The sequence below is a fragment of the Dendrobium catenatum genome, unplaced genomic scaffold, assembly GCF_001605985.2.
Source record: "Dendrobium catenatum unplaced genomic scaffold, ASM160598v2 original_scaffold_117459, whole genome shotgun sequence".
Classification (NCBI taxonomy): Eukaryota; Viridiplantae; Streptophyta; class Magnoliopsida; order Asparagales; family Orchidaceae; genus Dendrobium; species Dendrobium catenatum.
The window spans coordinates 125,391-149,103 of NW_021435894.1; the positions used below are offsets into that span (position 1 = coordinate 125,391).

At 36.7% G+C, this 23,713-nt stretch overlaps 1 protein-coding gene across 3 annotated transcripts in view; it reads right to left on the reverse strand.

The window, feature by feature from the left end:
- LOC110094212 (protein NAR1) overlaps positions 1 to 23,713 on the reverse strand; it is a 33,029-nt gene that overhangs the window by 3,317 nt on the left and 5,999 nt on the right. For all 3 annotated transcript variants that reach the window (XM_020819389.2, XM_020819391.2, XM_020819390.2), the window contains exons 3-8: positions 21,011 to 21,093; positions 15,074 to 15,227; positions 14,411 to 14,597; positions 595 to 721; positions 184 to 370; positions 39 to 88 (exon numbers count right to left, since the gene is read on the reverse strand). In XM_020819389.2, coding sequence (XP_020675048.1) covers positions 39 to 88; positions 184 to 370; positions 595 to 721; positions 14,411 to 14,597; positions 15,074 to 15,227; positions 21,011 to 21,093 — 788 coding nt within the window. The remainder of the gene's footprint in view (positions 1 to 38; positions 89 to 183; positions 371 to 594; positions 722 to 14,410; positions 14,598 to 15,073; positions 15,228 to 21,010; positions 21,094 to 23,713) is intronic.

The window sequence follows — 23,713 nt, forward strand, 5'->3', positions numbered from 1 at the left end:
ATTCCAAACTGGCAATAAGGAAAGTATGAGAACCTTACAATCTATCCAGAGGAACGTCTACCAGAGCCTTGAAATCAATTAATTTTGACTGCAAGCAAAGAAAAGTTAGGATGAAGATTGGAAGTATACTCTTCAAAATAGACTAACTGTAAGACTTGTATCTACGTCTATTAGATTCAATACCTGTATCAGATCCAACACCTCTCCAGATGTCAAAACTATATCCACCTCTGGTATCTTCATTGCTGAACCATCATCATCGGCATCATTTTCTTCTTCATGATCCACTGAAAATACGAAATCATCTCGAGCAGCCTCTAACTTTTTATCATAGCAGGGCATCACGGTCACATGGAAGATTTTGTCTGGCCTATTAAATTCCGAGAAACTTTCAAATTTAGTCAAATAATAGTTTGCACAAGGCAAACAATTTTTTTAAACACTTTAAGAGATAGGGAAAGGAATCTTTGTTACAACTTACAAGTAAAAATGAATTCAACAATCCCAAAACCTTCTTAGTTTTACGAGTAAAATGATACTAGTTATCTACATACAAAGATAATATAGAAACATGAAAGGAAATTGAAAACTTACGTGTATCCCAACTTTTTTGAAATGTGATGTTTGATTACGGTTCCCATTACTTGTTGGGGACTCTTCACAGAGCAAATGTATGGTAGGATAAAAGATCCCAAAGTCTTTTCCGCATAGCATATCCATCCTGAGTATGAGGCACCAATTACAACAAAAAATAAAGCGTCAATAACTAGCACTAATTACACATAAATAAAGCATCAGTAACCAGCATTGCAACCATTGACACAAAAAGGGTTTTCAAGCATAATGAAAAGTGTTACAATTCATAGAATTTGAGAAGGATAAAAATACCTTCTACTTATTATACAAAATTATCCCTATTTATAGATCTATACAAGATGTTTTAATAAAGAAATAAATAACTTCTAATTGATACATAATTGCCTCAATATAATCATTCCTAATTCAGCTACCCAAATATAGAAGGATATTGGTGTGATCCAGGTGAGCCTCCCACGGATTCTCATCCTGACAGTGGGATCAAATGCCAAGGGATGACTGAGATTTTGACACTCCCCCTCAAGCTGGAGACAAGCTTGCAATTAATCGCTCAAAGGTAGAGCTACATTGGTTATAGATAGGATATCAACCACAAGAGAAAGCCTGCAATGAAGGCCGATGATGAAAAACTATTCTCAAAATTCCGACAATTAAGGCCGGTTGTGGGAACTTGTATTCCTTAGAATTCCAGCAATAAAGGCCGGTAGTGGGAATATGTATTTCTCATAATTCCAGCAATGAAGGCCGGTAGTGGGAACCTGTATTTCTCAAAATTCTAGCAATGAAGGCCGGTGGTAAGAACTTTGTATTCCTCAGAAATTCCAGCAATGAAGGCTGGTGGTGGGAACTTTGTATTCCTCAGAAATTCAACAATGAAGGCTTCTCGGAGAAAATTTCCCTTTTCGACAATAAAGGTCGATGATAAAGATTTTCTCTCCTTTTTTTCCACTAATTTTTTTTTCTTTCCTGGTTTAATAAACCAAACCAGCCAAGCCTTAAAAAAAAGGCTCGGATCGGGACTAGGGCACGGGGGCGGGCTCCTCTCAGTGGAGTCTCATTCAGCTTCGTTGCTTCACGGTCGCTCCTTCGGCTCGTTCTTGGTTGTTCGACTATCAACCTTCGACGTCTCTCCCGTTCGGCTTAAGGTGCTTCACAGGAGGCGCTTCTTCAGCTCCTGTCATGTTGTTCGTTTACGCTCCTTCGACGACTTCTCCCTTCTGTCGGATCAAAAGTTCCAATGCTTGGATCGGCTCCGTCGTTTCCTTCCTCCGGCTTTGTCTCGTACGCGTACGTAGAGGTTTGCTCGGCCGGTCCCGTGGGTTTCGCTCGGCCCGTCCCATGGGTTTTGTTCGTCTTCGTCCCGCACGTAGGAGCTCAGCCTCGTCCCGCTAGTAGGAGGTTTGCTCGGCTTTGGTCCTTCCCGCACACATGTAGGTTTTGATTCTTCCGCCTTTATCCCAATGGTTTCTTCTTCGTGGCTCTGATACCATGTTACAATTCATAGAATTTGAGAAGGGTAAAAATACCTTCTACTTATTATACAAAATTATCCCTATTTATAGATCTATACAAGATGTTTTAATAAAGAAATAAATAACTTCTAATTGATACATAATTGTCTCAATATAATCCTTCCTAATTTAACTACCCAAATATAGAAGGATATTGGCGTGATCCAGGTTAGCCTCCCACGGATTCTCATCCTGACCGTGGGATCAAATGCCAAGGGATGACTAAGATTTTGACAAAACGTTCACACAAAAGTCAAAGCAGTGAAAATAAATTGTTCAAGTTTATGGAAAGAAAAAAATTTCATTTGTAAAATCCAAATCATGCCTACTTACAAAACCACCACCCTACCTTAATTTCTCAAATTTCACTCAAATATTAAAATTGACAGTAAAATCCCGATCTATCTTTTTTCCTTCAATGGTTTGATTATAGCATGCACAAATACATAGGTTCGATAGTTTTTTTTTTTTTGAATAAGTGTTAGATATATAAATATTGATGTAGAATCCTGCACATAAAGGCAAACAGCAGTGGAAACAAGCAAGTGCTAAGGAAGTATAACTTCTTTGTATTGAGATAAAAACTAAAGCCTTCTCCTCTAGAGTTTGCCGTATGTAAACCTTCGCAAGAGCAACCTATGTCAAAAGTAAGCTAACAAGTAAAAAAGTAACCATTGTACTAACCTTCTAAAAATAGATAAGTAATGGAGTGTAAAGCTAAGTGTGAGTATGCTCTAACTAACAGAACATGTGCATGGTGTAATAACTCTCGGTCCATGATATGAAGCAGATGCTCCGCATCATTCGCTCCTTCCACAAAAAGAACTCTTGTGAAGTTCTTCAATGCTGATGGTGCCGTCATTTGGAGGCATGTAGGGATAGATACCGCCACATTGAAGGTGTTTGGAGTATTAAATTCAGGTGGCAACTCAATGACGTAGCCATTCTCATTGATACAATGGTCACTGGGAATGGGCCGAATTTTCTCCGGCTTAGTTTTGAGTATGCACCGGTAGGAAACCGTTCTTTACTCATACGAACTATGACCAAGTCTCCTGGTTGGAACAGCTTTTTCGGCCTATGTTCATCCGCCATTGCTTTATATTTAGCATTAGAGTCTTGTAGCTTCTGTCGGACCTTGGACAGCAAATCAGAGAACTGATATAACCACGTGGATGCCGCTTTGCTTTTGCAATTTGGGAGGACTGCAATATCAACGACAGTATTGGGCATTTTAGTATAGACAATGCTAAATGGACACATACCAGTGGAACGGTTAGGCATGGAGTTAAATGCAAACTCTGTCTGTCCGAGTACTTCATCCCATAATCCTGGATGCTCTTGCACCAAACATCGAAGTAAATTTCCCAAAGTTCGGTTGACAACCTCAATTTGGCCGTTAGTCTGCGGGTGGTACTAGGAACTCAACTGAAGTTTTGTGCTTAGTCTCTTCCACAGCTCCCGCCAGAAGTGGCTAATGAACTTCACCTCACGATTAGAAGTGAGGCTTCAGGGCACCCCATGTAAACGAACTTCTCGAAAAAATAATTTGGCGATATTGAAAGCATCGAAAGTCTTTTTGCATGCAATAAAATGTGTCATTTTAAAAAATCTGTCCACAACCACCATGATCGAGTCGTTCCCGTGTCTTGTTCGCGGTAGACCATGTACGAAATCTAAACTAAGATCTTCCCAAAAGACTACGGAACTGGAAGTGCCTGGTATAGGCTGGTGTTTTGACCTCCTCCTTTATAGTTTTGGCAAATCGAGCACCTTTCCACAAATTTGGTAACATCCCTTCTCAAATGAGGCCAATAGAACTTAGTTAGCATTTGACTGATTGTATTGTTTAGCTCGGCATGAGCCGATAGCCCACCACCGTGCACCTCTTGGATTAGTAATTGTAGTCAGGACGAGTTTGGTATGCATAACAAGTTGCCTTTAAAACGAAAGCCATGCCTTAGGGAATAGTCTTCTACCGGGTCTTTATTGTTGCATTTCCTCCACACTTCCGCGAACTCCACATCTTCCAGGTACATCTCTTTAAGGCATTCAAGACCTGCAAATTTGGATTGCAGCTGAGTGATGAGAGCAGAACGTCGACTTAATGAATCAGTGACCCTATTTTGAGCCCCGCTCTTGTGTTTCAACACGAATGTGAACTTTTGCAAAAATAGAATCCACCTAGCATGCATTCTATTGATGTTCTTTTAAGCATTTATGTATTGGAGAGCCTTATAATCGCTGCAAAGAATGAAGTTCTAGTGTAGCAGGTAATGTTCCCACTATTTCAGAGCCCGTATCACAGCACACAACTCTTGTTCGTAGACCAACCACCGTTGCCTAGAAGGACAGAGTTTCTCACTAAAGAACTCTATCGGCTTATTTTCCTGAGCCAACACAGCTCCTATTCCCACAGTTGACACGTCAATAACCGCAAACGGCTTATCAAAGTCGAGTAAGGCCAGTACGGGAGCTGAGGATAAAGCTCTCTTAATGGCTTCAAAGCTCTTCTGTTGGTCAGCTCCCCAAGTGAATATTTTATGCTTGAGAACATCAGTCATCGGCGTCGTGATGATGTTGAATCCACGAATGAATCGTCTATAGAAGTTAGCTAGTCCGTGGAAACTTTTGATATCAGAAAATGATCTCGGAGTTAGCCATTCTACAATTGAATTCACTTTCCTTGGATCCGCACTGACACCATCCGCCGAGATTCTAAACCCGAGGAATGATACACTGGGACTAGAAAATTCGCATTTGTTGATGTTCAGAGAGAGCTTGTTCTACCTTAATGTCTCCATGATATCCTTAAGGTGTTGCAGATGCTCACCCAAATTAGGACTGAAGACTAGTATGTTGTCAAAATATGCTACATAACACCGATTAAGGATGGTTTCGGAATCTCGTTCATCATGCACATAAATGTCGATGGGGCATTGCACAACCCAAAATGCATTACTCGCCATTTATATAAACCTTCACTCGTCTTAAACGCTATTTTCATTCTAATCTGATGATAGCCAATGCAAAGGTCCAACTTAGAGAAAATCTGTGACCCGGACAGCCTTTCCAACATTTCCTCCATTCTCGGCATGGTAAATCTAAATTTTACAGTGATCTTGTTAATAGCTCGGCTGTCGATGCACATCCTCCAGCTTCCGTCCTTCTTTGGAACCAATAAAACAGGTACAACGCACGGGCTTAAGCTGTGTTGAATGAGCTGTTTGTCTAACAAGTCATCTACCAACTACTGCGGGATCTTATGTTCCGTTGGACTCATTTTGTAATGAGGGATGTTCAGTAAGGAGGCGCCAGGTGTAAGGTCAATATGAAGTTGGATGGTTCGGAGTGGGGGCAATTCCGCCGGAAAGTTTAGTTGGCAGATATCCGAGAAGTATTGAAGCATGGATTTTACTTCCTCAGGAACGACTGAGTGAAGTTCCCGAGCCCCCTGCTCCTTCAGAATTAGAACCATTATATGAGAAGACTCCTTCCATGCATTCAACAATGTGTTTCCGGTGACCACAAACATAACACTTTTCTTTGGGGCAGCTATCGGGTCCCGGTTTTGGGAGTTTGGTAGCAGGCGTAGCATTTTTCCTTTCCAATCAAAAGCGTAGGTGTTTGATCGACAGTCGTACAGGGAACCCACATTGAATTGCCATGGACGTCCCAGAATAATGTGACACACATCCATATCGATGACATCACATAAAACTTCACTAGCATAATGCTTCACAACTGAGAATGGAACTCTGCACATCTCGGCGGACATGTCTATTCCCTTCCGAACCGAACTGATCTTGTATGGGTTCGAATTTTTCGTAGTGCTGAGTTGTAAGGCCTACACCGCAGCTTTTGATATTACATTTTTTGTGCACCCCTGTCAATCAACAGATCCCAGACTTTACCACTGATAGTACATTTTTTCTTGAGCAAGGCATTTCTCTGCAATTCGTTGGGTCGTTTGGGAACCAATAATAATTTTTGTAGCACACAAATGAGGGTCTCTCCTTCATCTTCACCCACATCTTCTAGGGACATGTTTTTCTCCCCTTGATATTGTCTGCCACTTCTTCCTCAGTTTCTAATAACTGCAACTGGGCTCTCGATGGGCATTCATTTGATTTGTGTTCCTGCTGGAAACACCTAAAGCACTTGATGGTACTAGACTTAGCATAGGGATTTTCTTTAGTCTACCCCATGAATTTAGGGTTGTTTTTTAAATCTATGTTCCAATTTTGTGGATTGAATTGATTCAAAGTTCCTGACAGAGATGTCGGTGCACGCGGAACTTGCATGGAATTAGCAAGTGGTGTTCTATTACCTTCAACGGTAGGTTCCAATACTCATTTGCCTTGACTCGTCCGGCTATGCCTGGACAGTTGTAATTCGGCCTTGAGTGCAAAATTAATGGTTTGTGAGAGTGACCACACTGCATTCATCTCAAGTTTCTCCTGGATGGCATCACGCAACCCGCCTACATACCTTGCAACCAGTTGATTTGCTGTCTCATTTAGATTGTTGCAGGCACTTAATCAATAAAACTCTTATGTGTAATCATTAACAGATCGGTTGCCCTGCATACAATGCTAATACTGGACATAAAGTATTTGCTCATAGTCGGTTGGTAAGAAGTGGTCGCGAAGCAACTGTTTCATCCGGAGCCAACTACGAACTGGTCCTCTTCCTTCCCTATGTCGAGCTTGCAAGATTTGTAGCCACCAAGCGCTAGCTCTGCCCTTAAGTCGGCATGCGACGTATTTTACTTGCTTCTCGGGCTCGATCTCCATGTATTCGAAGAAAGTTTCCACCGATCTTTCCCAGTCCAGGTAATCTTTAATGTGCAATTTGCCGTCAAAAAACGAAATATCCAACTTAATGCGGAACTCACCTAGATGTCAGTCAGTGTCTCTCGGTCGGCTTCGTCTGTTGACAGTGGTGTCCTCCTCTGAGTCCGCTAAGTCGAGAGCTTCCATTTGTTCTGATCCATCCTCGGAATCCGAAGTGGCCAGACCCGGTATGGTTTGATGATAATTTCTTCCTCCTCTAAATCCACTGTGAGCTGCCGGTGTGGTTGCTAGCAATGCTGCTTGTGGATTCTGGTTTTGATCTAGCCGAGCGTGTATAGCTCTCAAGTCACGGCACACTTCCTTAGCGAACTGACGGAAGTCCGCCGCCAGTTCCTCAGTGTGTTGTACCAGACCGGAGTGTTGTACCAGACCGGAGTGTTCTACCCAAAGGGTTTCAAGGCTTCTTTCTTCACAGGGAGCCACCCGTCTGCCGCTTTCAGCCATCTGGCTCTGATACCAAAGCTGATGAAGAATCTTGCATAGAAAGGCAAACAGCAGTGGAAACAAGCAAGTGCTAAGTATAACTTTTTTGTATTGAAATAAAAACTAAAGCCTTCTCCTGTAGAGTTTGTCGTATGTAAACCTTGGCAAGAGCAACCTATGCCAAAAGTAAGCTAACACGTAAAAAGTAACTATTGTACTAAAAGTCTAAAAATATATAAGTAATGGAGTGTAAAGCTAAGTGTGAGTATGCTCTAACTAACAGAACATGTGCATGTTGTAATAACTCTCAGTCCATGATATGAAGCAGATGCTCCGCATCATTCGCTCCTTCCACAAAAAGAACTCCTGTGAAGTTCTTCAATATTGATGGTGCCGTCATCTAGAGGTATGTACGGATAGATATCCGCCACGTTGAAGGTGTTTGGAGTATTAAATTTAGATGGCAACTCAATGACGTAGGCATTCTAATTGATACAATGGGTCACTGGGAATGAGCCGAATTTTCTCCGGCTTAGCTTTGATTAATTGGAAGACATTCAAGTTCATGCAAAGGAACCTAAAAATGATTTCAATCACAATGACAAAACCAATTTACTTGAAATGTTAATTCTAGTAAAGGACAAGAAATTCATTCAGATATACAATTCAAGGTCCTTAATAATAAGGTTATAGAAATCATAAATGTCAAAAATTGAAATAGATAATGATATAAGCAAAAAAATTGAAGTTGAAATGACTACCAAAGATGGTAAGTGATCCCAAATAGCTTTTATAGTAAAAGATCCCTTTCCAAAAATAGCATATTTCATATAATGTCATAAAAAAATTAATGCATCTCACATTACTAAACTATATTTGAATAAAGTAATTAAGTTACTTTTTTTATCTAAAATAATTATTTTGAATCTGGATATAAAATGCATACATTATTTTTGAGAAACTCTCTGGAAGAAAATGGTAACAAAACTTAAGTTTCCAGCTACTTACTATCCAAAAATTGTTATTAAAACATAAGTGAATAATAAAACCTATGACCTATTACGTTGTCTAATAAAAGATCAATTATATGAGTGACATCTGATATATCTATAATTGATTTTGCAAAAAATTAAATTGTCAAATCTACTAGCTTGAGCCTATTTGAGATTGTCACAAGTTATCAAATTAGAAAGCCTATAGATATTGTTGACCTCTATCTAAAGCATCTAAGTATGATACATTTGCACAGTCATTTGCACAACATATGCATGATCTGCACAAAGATATTCATAGAAAGATTGGTATTACTTATGATAATTACAAGCTTTTTGTAGATGTGAACATAAGGCGCATCGAATTTAAGCCTGATATTAAGATTATTGTGAGGTTGAATCCAAAAAGGCTTCCATTTGAAACCTTTAAGAAGTTCAATGCAAGAAAGACAGGTCCATTAAAAATTGTGCAATGCATTAGAACTAATGCCAACAAATTAAAAATTCCAATAAATTCTAACAAAAAACTACTTTTCAATGTATTTGATTTGACCTTAATTCATTATTCTTATTCCAATTACTTGATTCTACTATCTTTCCATCCCTTGTGAGCTACAATGCACCAGCACTTATCCTCAAAGAGCCATGCAGTCTCCGACACATATTCGACAACACACGCGTCTAACATGCTTCCGACACGTGCCGGACACGCCGAAAATATGACCGGCACGCGTGTCCTAAATATTTTATAAAATTTTTTAAAATTTAATTTCTTGTATTTAAAACTTTTATCTATTTAAAATATGAAGTTTTAATTTATTATTTCCTATCCACAACACTAAATCAATTCTCCATACTTAATACCTCATTCATTGAATATTCTCATTTTGATTTCGTTTTGGCAGGTCACGACTTATTTTTCATTGGTGAATATTCTCATTTTGATTTCGTTTTGGCAGTTAAACACCAATGCTGGAGAGATGCAATGTCAGCAGAATTTAAGGCTCTTCAAACTCAAGGGACTTGGGAATTGGTATCTCCACCATTAGACCAAAATATTTTGGGTTGCAAGTGGATCTATAAAACCAAACGTCATTCATATAGCTCCGTAGCTATATATAAAGCTCGGCTTGTTGCACAAGGCCGTCGTCAGGAATATGGCATTGATTACACTGAAACATTCAGCCCTGTAGTTAAATTCCCTACAATCAGATTGTTTATTACTGCAGCCGTGCATTATAAGTGGAAAATTCCTCAACTCGACGTCTCAAACGCCTTCTTACATGGTGATCTAAATGAGGCGGTTTATATGCAACAACCGATTGGTTTTAGAGATCCTCAACATCCTGATTTTGTTTGTCGACTTCATAAGGCCATTTATGGTCTTAAACAGTCTCCTAGATAGTGGTTTGCCAAATTAACGACATACTTACAAGCTCGGGGTTTTCAGCATAGTGATGCTGATCCTTCTCTACTTATTTACAATCATAATTCATATCTCATCTACCTTCTTGTATATGTAGATGATATTTTGGTGACAGGTAATGATGCTTCGGTTCTTCAGACATTCCTTCAGCATCTGCACCAGCAATTTCAAGTCCGAAATTTGGGAAGCTTGAATCATTTTCTCGGTATTCAGGCTATATCTACGGCAACTGGATATCATCTAAATCAATTTGCATTTGCTGTAGAAATTATTCATCGGGCTGGTTTAGAAAATTGCAAACCTGTGGTCACACCGTTTTCCCACAAATCTCAGCTGGACAGCACTTCTCTTCAGCCACTTGATAATTCGATGCAATTTAGACAACTTGTGGGAGCATTGCAATTTTTAACTATCACGCAACCTGACATATCCTTTGCAGTTAACAAGTTATGTCAAGCCATGCATACTCCTCAGCAGTATGATTTCCAGGCTCTCAAGCACTTGCTTCGGTATCTTAAAGGTACAATTGATTTTAGTCTTCCTATTACAAGCACATCAACATCTTTAAGGGCTTATGCTGATTCCGATTGGGCCGGAGATCCACTCGATCGTAAATCAACTATTGGTTATTGTTGTTTCATTGGTGATACTCTTCTATCATGGTGTGTCAAAAAGCAACCCACGGTAGCTCGGTCTTCTACTGAGGCCGAGTATAGGGCCTCGGCCACGGCCGCAACTGATATAGTTTGGCTTCGTCGACTTCTTGCTGATTTTCAATTCCCTACTACCACTCCCACACCTCTACATTGTGATAATGTTTCAGCCATAGCATTAGCTCACAACCCGGTCTTTCATGCCATGACCAAACATATTGAAGTGGATTATCATTTTATTCGAGATTGTATCAAGTCTGATGTTATTTCAGTTCATCATCTCAGCACACAAGATCAACTAGCTGATATTTTCACCAAAGTTCTTCCGCGACTTCAGTTTACGTTTCTTCGAGACAAGCTCATGGTCACTTCCGCACCATTAGCTTGTGGGGGCCTGTTAACGTGTTCCACAGCTGAGCAGAACACAAGTTGATAACCCACTATCATGTGTCAGCTAGTTGAGTAGAATTCTAGTAACGGATTTGGCAGAGAACGTTCTCTATTATCATTACCTTTAGGTTCTCTGTTATCATTACCTTTATGTTAGAATTCAATATATATATATATATATATATATATATGCATGTATTGCACTGTTCAAGGTATCAATGGAAAAGCACAGAATTGCTTTCATCTTCCTATTTGCTCTATTCTCTTTTCTCTGTTGTGCAGGTGAACTCTGAAGGTTTTTCAAAAATTAACCAATATGGCTACCACACTTGCATGTATGTCAACAAGTATGCTCAACAATTCTAAGTTAGATGGAACCAGCTAAGAGGTTGATTTGAGTGGAGAAATGATCAAATCTTATATGTTGAATGGATATAAAGTTTGTTGATGTGCAACACTAAACAAAGAACAAAGATAAGATAAGGACTGGAAAAAGCAAAGCAAAAATAAGTTGTTGGATGCGTTAGGTAAGGTATTGCGATTTAGGCGGTTCATTGAACTTAGGTGGGAAATGAGGGATTTTGTGCAGGTTCTCTTGGGTGCATAAAATAAGCAAGTATAGCTAAAAAACTGCATCACCCAATGGTGGATTTGCTAGCATAATAAGTGTGACTAATGAGAGCAATGGAAGAGCTATCAAGGGAAGCAAAACAAATCCATTGATGAGGAAACTCATCCAAATAATTCATCGAACACTAAAGGGAGCACCAATCCAAATAACTTAATGAAAATTTAAAACAGGAGGGAGAAGCAACCAAAGGAAATAAATCAATCGATGCTAGCACCAAAGATGCGGATGAAGCTTTAAAGAACCTCCTTGTTATCCATGGGTAAGCCAAGAAATCCAAGATTACTCGAATGGAAGTTATTGCCGAAGTGGATCATATTTGGATAGCTAATCTATATTATTTTGCCACCACATGACAATATTGGTCAACCATAGCTCATACAAATAAGTCGGTATATAAGTAGGGTTTCTACAAAAATTAAAATGGTTAAAACATATGCGTTTCTCTGCATGCTTATGTTAGGATTAAGGTTCATTCAAAGGGTCTAAATTCATAAAACCCATACCCTAATTTTCTAGGTCAGCTTGTATAATCTTCCTAGATTTAGATAATTATTTTATCTAAATTTAAATTTAGCTAAATCAATTCAAATAATTGACACTACATAAGCCATTTTACATGATCACTTCAAGTCTAATCAAATTTCTAAACACAACGTATCTGTTCATGCCCTCGTCTTTTCCTAGAACCCAAACAATAAGACACAACTAGTCTTATTGTTGGTCTATTAAGGTTCAAACAAAATTGCATGGGTTGATAAGGAATAGTGCCCAAGGCTCCACGCAAGCCTCCAAGCAATGTGAGATTTTAGGAGGCATTCATGATGTATGGGTTGGTAGTCACAAAAGGCTCTAATTTTCAATTTTGTAATTGCAACTTTGCCGTGAAAAATATTCGTGCTATTATGCTCTATGGCATTAAAACAAAAAAAAAAACATAGATCTGATGATTTTTCACATCATAAAAATATATTTCTTTTTTAATACTACTTTAGATTTTGTATAATCAAAAGAAGTCAAATACAAATATATTAAGGGAACTCAAAACTCATAAACATCTAACATTCTTTTATTTTTCTAACAACATCTAACGCCAATGTCTTCCAAATTCGATTGCTTTTTTACACAAGCCTCTTTCTCTTCAATTTCCAAAAAAAAAAAACTGTTTTCTGTCATGTATAAAAGACATCATAAGCTATCATGTTTAGAAAGGGTAAATGAAAGTTAACTTTTATAATAGCTACTTTGGAACCATAAAGCCACCTATATGAAAATAATCTGGAGGTGAGACATAAAAAGTAACTCTATTCCTTTACATTTTTTCCTCAATGCTCTCTTTGATAATAGGATGTCTCATGATTTTGGAATTTTTAATACAAGTATAGATTAAGATGCACAAAATAACAAATACAAATTCCAATTCACAAATTCTAATAATCTAAACAATTAATCACCCTTACGATCAAAATTAGAAATATGCATGAAATCACGCAAATAATAGTTTAATTAAAATCAAATTTAAATATTACATAGAAATTCAATATAATAAATGAATGCATTAATTGAAATTTAAATTATATTTAGAAATTAGGATGCACAAATATAGATTAAGATGCACAAAATAACAAATACAAATTCCAATTAACAAATTCTAATCTAAACAATTAATCACCCTTACGATCAAAATTAGAAATACACATAAATTAGCACAAATAATAGTTTAATTATAATCAAATATAACATTACACAGAAATTCAACATAACAAGTGAATCACACTAATTGAAAATTAGACCAAAGATGGAAATTTGAGCATCAAGTCGATATAAGAAGATGACTTCCTCAGATTAGCCAAAAAATCATCTAATAAAAGTAAAAAATAAAAAATGATTTCTCTAGGCCTCAGACCCCATATTTATAATATCAAGTTTTCCCCTCAAATAGCAAAATAAGAATATAACATTGACAGCCTTAAAACAATCCAAAAGTCTCTTGATCACAACAAACTTGCTCAAAAAAGAAAGATCATTTAAATAATGGAAAACCCAAAGGATTGCGGACGGAAGATATGTGATAGGGTTGAAGAAGGAAATCTCACAAGAAGGCCGTAATCCATTCATTGGATAAAGCCCAACAACACAGAAGATATGTGTTGAGTTTCGGTAGTCATGACATTTGCAAGGACCTGAACCCGATCAAAGGGTTACTGGAATCTAGATTGCAATGAATAAGTCACGGAAGGCTCATCTGAAAGAGTATCACATCACTCTTTTAACATCCACGCATCTCTTATCTAGAATTAGTTTGAACAACCTTATTCACTAAAAATCATTAACAAACTTTTACACATGGTATGATGCAAATGCCTTCTCCCACAAACTAAAGATAATGTATCAATATAATGCCAATTTATGAGGATCTTTCACCTCTTTTCCATCTTTATCTAAATTATTAATTCATATTTAGCAATCATGGGAGCCATTGGTACCATAAAGTTGAAAATTAACTCATAAATGAATGATATCATTATTCACAATGAGTAGCTCAAATAAGTGCTAAATGCTAACTTATCAAAAATTAGGAATGGTATTGGATTAAGATTCACTAAATATCCTATAAGATAACAAAAAATTAGCATTATCAAGGGTGGTTAATTCTTTGATGATGCTAAATGGACCCTTATAATCATGAAGTCCTAGCTGATTAGTTATGCACTATGAGACAACCATCCGGGGTTGCAGATTCTTCATGTGCATAAAAAAGATCATAAAGTACTCGGGAATGAAAATATACCACATCTTCTGGGATGCATTTTCAAGCCGCATTAATGCTTTGAAATGAAAAACTGCTACATGACAATTTCAATGACATGTGAAAATCCAAGGACAAACAAAAAGAGGGAGCACAGCATTTAAAACAATTTGGGAGCAAAATACCAGGACATGCAGATGAAATCATGGGAAGCTTTGAAACATTTTCTCCATCGCCAGCTAAATGATGTTTTTTGTATCGTGAGATGAATTCATGGCAAGATTCTACAAGTGATATGTCTCTACTACAACTTGTATCATAAACTGCCTCCACCCCCAAAGACTTGAAAAAAGCTGTGAGTTTTCGGAAAACCTGATAAGTTATGAACAAAAAAGGAAGATGATCAATAGACAATATACATTGCCCGTTTAAAAAAAAAATAACACAATTGGCTAAACATAAGAAATTGTTAACAAATGTCAAACAAGATATTTAAGATTGCAAATCAATTACATCTGAACTTTCCAATGATTAGAAGTAACCAAAAGAAATTAATCCAACTTTAAATGCATAAATCAAGCTAAGAACAGCTCATAACAGACCATGTAACAAGTGTAAGTTGGAAGCCTATACAGAAATGTGTACTATTTATCATGCATTGGCTGCCTGAATATATATAATTTCTTCATTGCTGATTAATTTGGAAAAAAACATAACACTTAAAAAGCTTCAAGGTGCTGAAAGGAAAACTGTATATATGTCAAAAGATGAAAGGTTGTTCACGTATAACAAAGACTAATCAACTGCAAAAAACAACTTTTAATGCCTGGCTTTATATTGCAAATTACCTGAGCTGGAGAGAGATCAAAATAGGCAGCTAGAGATGCTCTTGACTGAGGAGACACAGAAACTATAACCGCCTCCTCTGAATTGATATGGCTTATAAACTCCTCTAAACTTTGCTTCTCGAGCATTACTGTTTCTGCTGAAGTTATGCAACCACTGTGAAATCACATGGTACTATCAAATCTAGCTGAAGAAAGTTTTAAAATAGCAACAAATGTAAAAATTCTAACTTTTAAGAGTATCTCTTATAAAATAGATAAAAACATGCAAGATCAAAATTCTCAAAGCAGACAACTGGCCAAATTCTGAACAAAATGCATTACAAATAAATTTAATAATTGTCATGCAAGATCAAAATTTTTAATCCAAATGATCACTCAAGAAAAGCCAACAACTTCCCTTAAGCCTTCTCAATATATAAGAGAACTTAGAATAGTGTTCTTTGAGGTAGATTATGTTTGTTTTAACTAGATTTGTCATATGTTGGGCTAGAGTTTATTTAAATTTATGAGTCGAGACTTCTTCTTAGCGCAAGCCCCCATAATTAATTAACTTTTCTGACCACGAAGGGTTGTTTAGGCTAAACTTAGACTTAGAGTTAATAGTTAAATACCATTTTAACTGAGTTGGGAATAGTTGTAGGAATGGAGGTAGATCTGATTCATGATTCCATCATCCAAAATATATTAATAGACCCAAAACCAACATAAAAGGACTTTCAGTAGTCTAAGTAGCACGATTAACAATATCGGGTTGCTACATCTCAAATAACTTGAGCAGATCAAGGAGACAATGTAAATGTCAAAAATGTGCTTTCAAGTTTGATGACAACTCGCATACCAGTAGAAGGTTGGCCATGATCAACAATAGCTACAAGGAATGACAAGACAACCAGCCATCCATGAGTTTCAGCTTTGATTCAAAGAAATGCATTTATAACACATAAGATTTTATTTTATTTGTGGGCTTGTTAGAATATAAGTTGACCCAAATTTACATTGGGATAAGGATAACAACCACTTGAAGGTCCAAATTTTGTTTTAATGGAATTGTTAGTTTTGACACATATTAACTGTTGGTGATTTCATGCTTGGGAAGGCTCATACGTGACCAAGTTAGCATCTTTGTAGCAGACACAACATAGGTTTAAGTTTTACATCCTTGAGAAAGCCCAAATTTACATTTAAAGGGTTTGTTTGCCTTGTGCTGACCCAAATAATGGAGAGCTTAGAGCCTTGGGAAAGCCTATATAAAAAGAATTGATTTGAATTATCATTCTGAACTTTAATAAAAAAATATTAGGATGTAAATCTCCACTCTTCAAAGTTCAAAGTGATCTATGATAGGATAAACTTGTAGAAATCAAAGTTAACTTGGCTAAATTTGAATTTCAGCAAGGTTCAAAACCAGAAATAAGAAGAATTTTGGTGGAACACTAGCGAGAAACGATTATACTGATAATAAATAGAAGAAAATAACAAGATACAATGGATCCTCAATTGGAGAGGAGGATCCAGCTCTCCCAAATCTCTAGACGCCGCTAAAGCCCCAAAACAAAGAAGAACAACTAAAATCAGCAAAGCATTCGATACCCTAACCCTAGAAAAACATCCTACTTAAAGAATGCAATAATAAGAAAATCTCTAAACAACCCCTCCTTTGAATTTTCCCTCCTACGTCTTTACATAGGACTTTATAATCGAGGTCGTGGTTTCTCATAGGTGCAAGACATGAGAGAAATTTTGATTTAAGGCTACTTTATAGTTCCAACGATGCTTTCCTTTAGTAGCAACCATTGTTTAAAATTCAAAAATGTGAGATGCACCTCAAAATAAATTGAACCAAAAATATTTTGAGGTGCACGCCTCATGGATTACAAGTAAGGTGAAGCTCAACTTGACTCGTTTATTTACACCGACTAGAGAGTTTTTTTAAAACACAAATAATATTTTTAATATGATATTCAATTTGTGCCATTTAGAAACAAGAAAAAATTTTCCTTGAAATACACCAAGCTAAAGATACAATAGAAAACATAATCCAAGAAATTTTTTAATATTTAATGTTGTGATTGAAATAAGAAAGATCCAAATTCTAATTTTAAAAGTTTTAACAACACTTTTTTCTTTTAAATTTAGTTGAATGTTGGATCTAGTTTGGTGATGTCATTCTAGAGCTACAGACTACAGTATTTTGCTATTGATGTATTGGGACTTAAATGCTCATCATCTGAAGTGAGTGCAACTGAAGCATTTATAATCTAGTTCACACAATAAGAAGAAATCATCTAATGACTCTAAGGATGAACTCTTTGGTGTACATCACATACAAAAAAGACTAAAGGATCGAAATTGGAAAAAAAGAAAAGGTTTGAACTTTGAAGGATGATGAGAATCCCCTACTATATGATGATATGCCATTAGATGATGAGGTGTTTGTGAATGATGATAATGAGGTCACTCCATCTGATTTGTAACAAGACGAACTGAATGTTGATCCCTTTACTGGGGACGGAAATAAGACAAATACATCTAAAACAAGCCAACAATAACAAGAAATAAAAAGAAAATATATCTTTAGACGTTTAAGGATTTGAATTTGTCTTAAATTTTAATTAATATTCTCAAATTTTTATTGATTATTACTGATTAAAGAAGAGGAGGATAACTGAGATTGAAGAAGATAAGGTAGAATGAAAGAACTTGGACTCGGTTAAAGATGAGTCAGGAAAGCTATTCATTGTAATGATAACTCCAATGAAGACCCCTTGAATAATTAGAGTGCTAAGAACTTTTGATTACTTGTTATCATTGAATATTGCCATGTTGGATAATAAAAGTGAGAGAGAGAAACTTATTGTGCTAAACTTATTAGTTGGTTTAGTTTGATTTAATATATTATATTACTTTAATTTTAAATCTTATGCTATGATCAATTAATGTTTACATCAGACCTCTACTTTGTACAATTTATCATTTATACTTTGTGGTTTGCACAATTTATTACTTGATATGTATGTAAATTGTTACTTCTTACTATATTAGAATGTTCATAAATCATTTTTTTAATATATTAATAGGTTACAATACTAATATATTACTTCTTATCTCCATTTTTTATTATGACGCTTGTGCCTGAAAATGCCTTAAGCCTTATGCCTCGCCTCACATATTAAAAACATGAGAATACCCAATTGTATAATTTTGAACCGTGACAACAATTTGATTTGGAAAAGAAAAGATCAAAATATATATCTTTATTGGCTCAAAGCAGCTGAAAGAGGAACAATGATAGACCTAATCAACATCACATGATTCCATCAACCTAAGATATCATATAGATCCTAGTCGTTTTACTCAACAAACGTAATTAAGCCAATCTGACTAATAGATCCTTATCAACAACCAATGAGTTGAATTATACAAAGGGATCTAATAGACTTGAAAAGAAAACTTCTAGCAGCGGCTAATCTTAAGTGGCTAACATAAGATTTCAAGTCTTATCGAGCATGTCTTATTACTCAAAAATCATAAACTTAGCCATCAGATAAAATTTTACAATAAGTCGTAACTATAATATAATCATGTCATCAAAATCAGGCTAAACACCAAGTCAGGGGATCCCTGCAACTTCCTTACAATCATTAGATTTTCTTGGGTGATCATATGGATAACCTTTATATCGCAATAGCTCTAGGCATATGAAAGATTGAGCCATCACATTTTTCTTGATGTTTACTCTTATTTATAATTTATCAAAATTTTGGAAGGTTATCGATGTTTGTTTGAGTGGAAACATAGAAAATGTATGCCTCAAAATGAGTGAAATGGTTTAAGAATGTTACCAATTTTTTTTTGCAATTTACTTGAATTTTACTGATATGTTATGAAATTTTTTGGATTTTTTCTCACTTTGTTCTTCTGTTTTCTTTTTTTTCACCTTTTCCTTTTTTAAAGATCTCTTAAAAATTCAAAACCAATGCTTGACATTTCTACTCACCCCAGCATCATGCATGCAACAGGGTAATGAGTTTGTACATCTCTTAAAATGACATGCTTTTTGGAGCAACATGATTAGAGTGAGCTTTACCACAAGAACATCACTTTGAAACCATGGTAATAATGTGCTCATTGAAATGCATGCAAGATTGCATAATTTTGGAATGACACTTTTTAGAGCGGCCCACTAACAGGCTTTTTGAAATGATTATTTGAGTGAGATTTTACATCAACAAGCATGTCCTCCATTTATAAGTTTTTCAGGCTCAATTTCATGAATATAGTATATTTTTTAGTCTGAGTTTTTAAGAAATTTCAAAACATATCAACCCCACTTCTCGTAAAGAAAAATGTACGTGTTATACAAGATACAGTTTAAAAAAGAAGTATATGTGCAGTGGTCGAGGCACTTCAGTAAGTATTTTTCACATCTACCACAACAAGAATGTGTGCATGGATGTTTTGTAGGAGTGATTTGCACAATATATAGCACAAAATGACATAATAGACATCATAGGAGTAGAGATGAGAAGAGAAACTATCACAAGCTTTCAACCTTATTCCTTCTCAAATTTTCATGCAGCCATATGGGCGTGCAATACAAATATATGTATATATATAGTAGTGAGGCCACAAAAGGCATAACTACAACCATTTAGTTTGATGACTTAAATCATTTGAAATTCACCAATAGGTTCATATTCTTCTCAAAATATTCCATTTATTCCCTTTAATTTTTGTAGTTTTCAACATGAACTCCCTATGAAGCACATGCATTCCAAGCAATGCTAGAGATTTGAAAAATAACTTCATTGGCAATACCTTTGTAAATATATCTTCAACTTACTCCCTAATGTTGTATTAATGACAACTCCACACTCTCCATCTTCACATGATTATATAAAAAATTAAACCATGTAACAATATGCTTGTCACTTCCATGCTACACCTGGTTTTGCAACCTACAAACATTATGATAGAAAACACTTGAAGATCTCAAGTATTTCCTATCAATCTTCGGAAAACAGCGAGCTTTCTTATCAAAATCCACACAAAAACAGGAAAACAGTAGAAATTTTGTAATATTTGATGAAATGGAAACGGAAAATAGCAAGATACAGTTGATCCTCAATTCTAGAGGAGGATCGATCTCTCCCAAATCTCTAGACGCCGCTAGAGCCCCAAAGAAAACCTAAATCTAGGAGATCTCAAATTTCAGCCAAATTCAAGATGTCCTAACCCTAGGAAAACAAAAGTATTTAATGCATACAAATCAAAAGGAAATCCCTAAACAGTCCCTACATTCAAATTTCCCTCCCAAATCCCTCAAAAATCCTCCTAAATTGCTTTGTTTGATCCAAGCGGGGCGTGCGGCTGAATCGGGAGGCAGAGGCTTCCGCCTCGTCGTGCCTGGGCAGTCTAACACATTAGCATGCTATCAATGAGAATTGGTCAAATTTTCTAGAGAATGCCCCAACTCCTTTAATAAATTCCTTGGCAAAATAGATTCATAAATGTTAGATGTTTCTACATTTTATGCATCACAAGAAGATTATGCCCTTTTTATTTATTTATTAAGGACCGAGGGAGAGCAATGGTCCAGAATAGAGAACATAGCATGCAGTTTTCTTGCACTGATCTCAATCATCTCCCCTTTAGCTAAATAACCAAACAACCTCACTTCTCAGCCATGAGGCTAGAGCAAGATGAACTCCATTGTGCCTTATAGACATCAAAGATATCTCCCTGTTGCAACCCAATGTAATTCTCCACAAATATCCACGTACCTACTGACAAGTCCGACCACAAAACCATGATGTTTACAGTTTCCAACAACTATATAGGAATCATGTTTTCTAAGAATAAACAAGCAATTGAACATGTACCATTACATCACGAATAACCACTAGCTGCATGGAAAGACAAAGAAGATGATCTTACCTGCATGCCAAGCAGTCTTTCAATGAAACTTTTACTACCTCAGGAGGTGGAGACTTGCCAATAGGTTTTATCATGTATTCATTCTGCAAAAGCATACTCAAATAAGAAATACAGGAAAAGAAACAAACGCTAGTTCAATTATAAGCAATTAAGCCCTTGAGAGTAACAGATGACTAAGTAACGGAAATAATAACAATTTAAAGAGAATTTGTCTACAAAGCAGCAATGAATCAAGTTAAATTGTTGAACATCATGGTAACAAAAATTTGTCCAGAAGCCACCGGTTCAAGACAGCAGTCTCAACAGGGTAGTACATAATTGCCATCTCTCAATCTCATCGAACTACAAGAAACTAAATGATGTAGTTTGGCTGCCTTTCCACATAAAATCTTGATCATCTATCATCAGGATGTACATATGTTATATGTAGACCACAAAGCAAGACAAAACTCAAGGCTCTGACTGGAAAATATCAAGCAACCATGCCTCTTGATGCCCAACAAAGTAGTTATCATCCAAAGGATGTAGAGCGAGCCTTTACCCGAAAGTGGCAAGTTTGAATTCGTCTCAGTCCAGGATGAAATCAATAGAAAAGAAAGAGTCGTTTTGATGCCTCCACGTCCACATGGGATGGAGGATGCATTATGGTACAACCTAGTCGATGTAATGATGTACCCTCACAGTTGAGGTGTAGTTGGCCCAATGGAAGAGTGGTGACCTCGTTCTCTTTCTTGAGGGAGGAAGAGGTTACGAAGAATAGTTAAAGTGGTAGGAGATAGGGATGGTGACCGGCCATAGGGAGGAGGGGAAGGGGATTTAATTTCATATTTTGATTTTGAATTGGGAGGGAAATAAATTCAAAAATTCTGAAATTAATTCCAGCACTTATTAAAATCTAAATTATTTTCTTGTCATAATGAGCATGAAAAAATAGGGCAATAATTAGTGGGGAATAATTGGGAATTAATAGAATTTTAAGTGGGAAGATTGATTGAGGGAAATTTGAATTTAAATCTCCCCAAATAGAAGAGAGAGGAAGGAGGGGGCGGCAAGCATTAATGGGGCTGATTTGGGGGAGTTAAATTGGGAAGGACCATAATGGAGGAGAGAGGGAGAGGAGGCGGCAAAGGCTAGGATGGGATAGGATTAATATGGGGAATTAAGGAGTTGCCCAATTTAGGACGCTAATTAAGGAAATGAGATTTATGCCAAGCCCTATTTGAATTTGAACTAGCATGATTGGAGGGCTTTACTATTATAACTCACTTTATTTAAGGAAAGAAAATTCAAATTCAAATAATTTCAAATTTGAATTTAAAAGATTTTCCAAACTTGCAATGAGTTAAATTAGGAAAGTAGCGATTACTTGGTTGCAATTTTGAATCCAAGGGATGGGGGATGGGGGATGGGGCCGACAGCTAGGGAGGGGGATGGGTGGCCAACGGTTGGAGGGAAGTCAGCTTAGGGTTTGGGGTGTGGAGTTCAGCCAAAGAAGAAAGGGGGGATAGGTGGAGCCAGCCTAGGGTTTGGGGTGTGGGGTTTCGGCCAAAGAGAGACAAGGGAGGATGCTGGCGGCAAATTGGTGAGAATAAAGGGGAGGAAGTTGGTGGGCGAGGTGGACCAGGAGCATGAACGCTTCCTACGGCTAGTGGGTGATACGTTGCCCTCACCTAGGGACTTCAAACTCCCACAAAACCTCTCTCAACTCATTAAGACACAAGTGCAAGAAATTTTTATAATAATATTTCATCTTCCCTCCAAAGAAGAGAAGCAAGCTATAAATAGCCAAAAAACAATAGTAAATCCAAAAGACAAAAGTGTCCCCTGGGGTCATATGAACCTATTCCCTCAAGTGAGGGTAAAATCGGAAAATATACAATAATAAATCAAATGCAAATAATAGCTCAGAAATAGTGGTGTAATCATGGTCGTAGATCTCCGGACTCTTCTTTGATAAACTCTCCACTGTCGGATGTCCTCATCACTGGTCTGTTTCGTGCATAGGCTTAAATTGGTGAAAATGACTCTCTATGCTTTCCCACCTCCACAATGGTTATCCTCTTGCCAAAATTCAAGTAAAATCTTGATGGAAAATTCCTTAAGAAGAGTTCTATCATTAATTCCTGAAAAAGCCAAGTGCCTCTCATCCCTTTCCATTATTAGATGATCGAAGTAACTTCAAACAACAATCCTTTGATCAAATTTAACAATAATTTTTTTGTTGCTTCAATTGAGTTGAAGCACCATCTGAAGAAGTCAAAGAAAGCCACTCGACAAGCTTAGAGAGGGATTGTGTTTTTTCTCTTCCACCTCATTCTAGACAGTGGAGGATAACAGAAAATTCTACGTACATCCATGTTAATGAAAGGGATCCTTTTGTTAACTCAAATGACGGAGATGAAAATATAAGAGAGTGAAACATTTAGGCAACTAGGGTTGTTAACTGACAACAACATCATCATCATCATCAAGCATTTATCCCACTATGTGGGGTTGGCTACATGAATCCTTTTTCTCCATTGTGTCCTATTAAAAGTCAAATTCTCGTTTAAATCTAATAAAGAAAGGTCATTCCTAATATTTTCTAACCAAGTCTTTTTAGGTCTACCCCTACCTTTCTTAACACAAGTCAAATCTAATACCTCTACTCTCCTAAACGGGTCATCGCAAGGCCGCCGTTTTATGTGACCAAACCATCAAAGG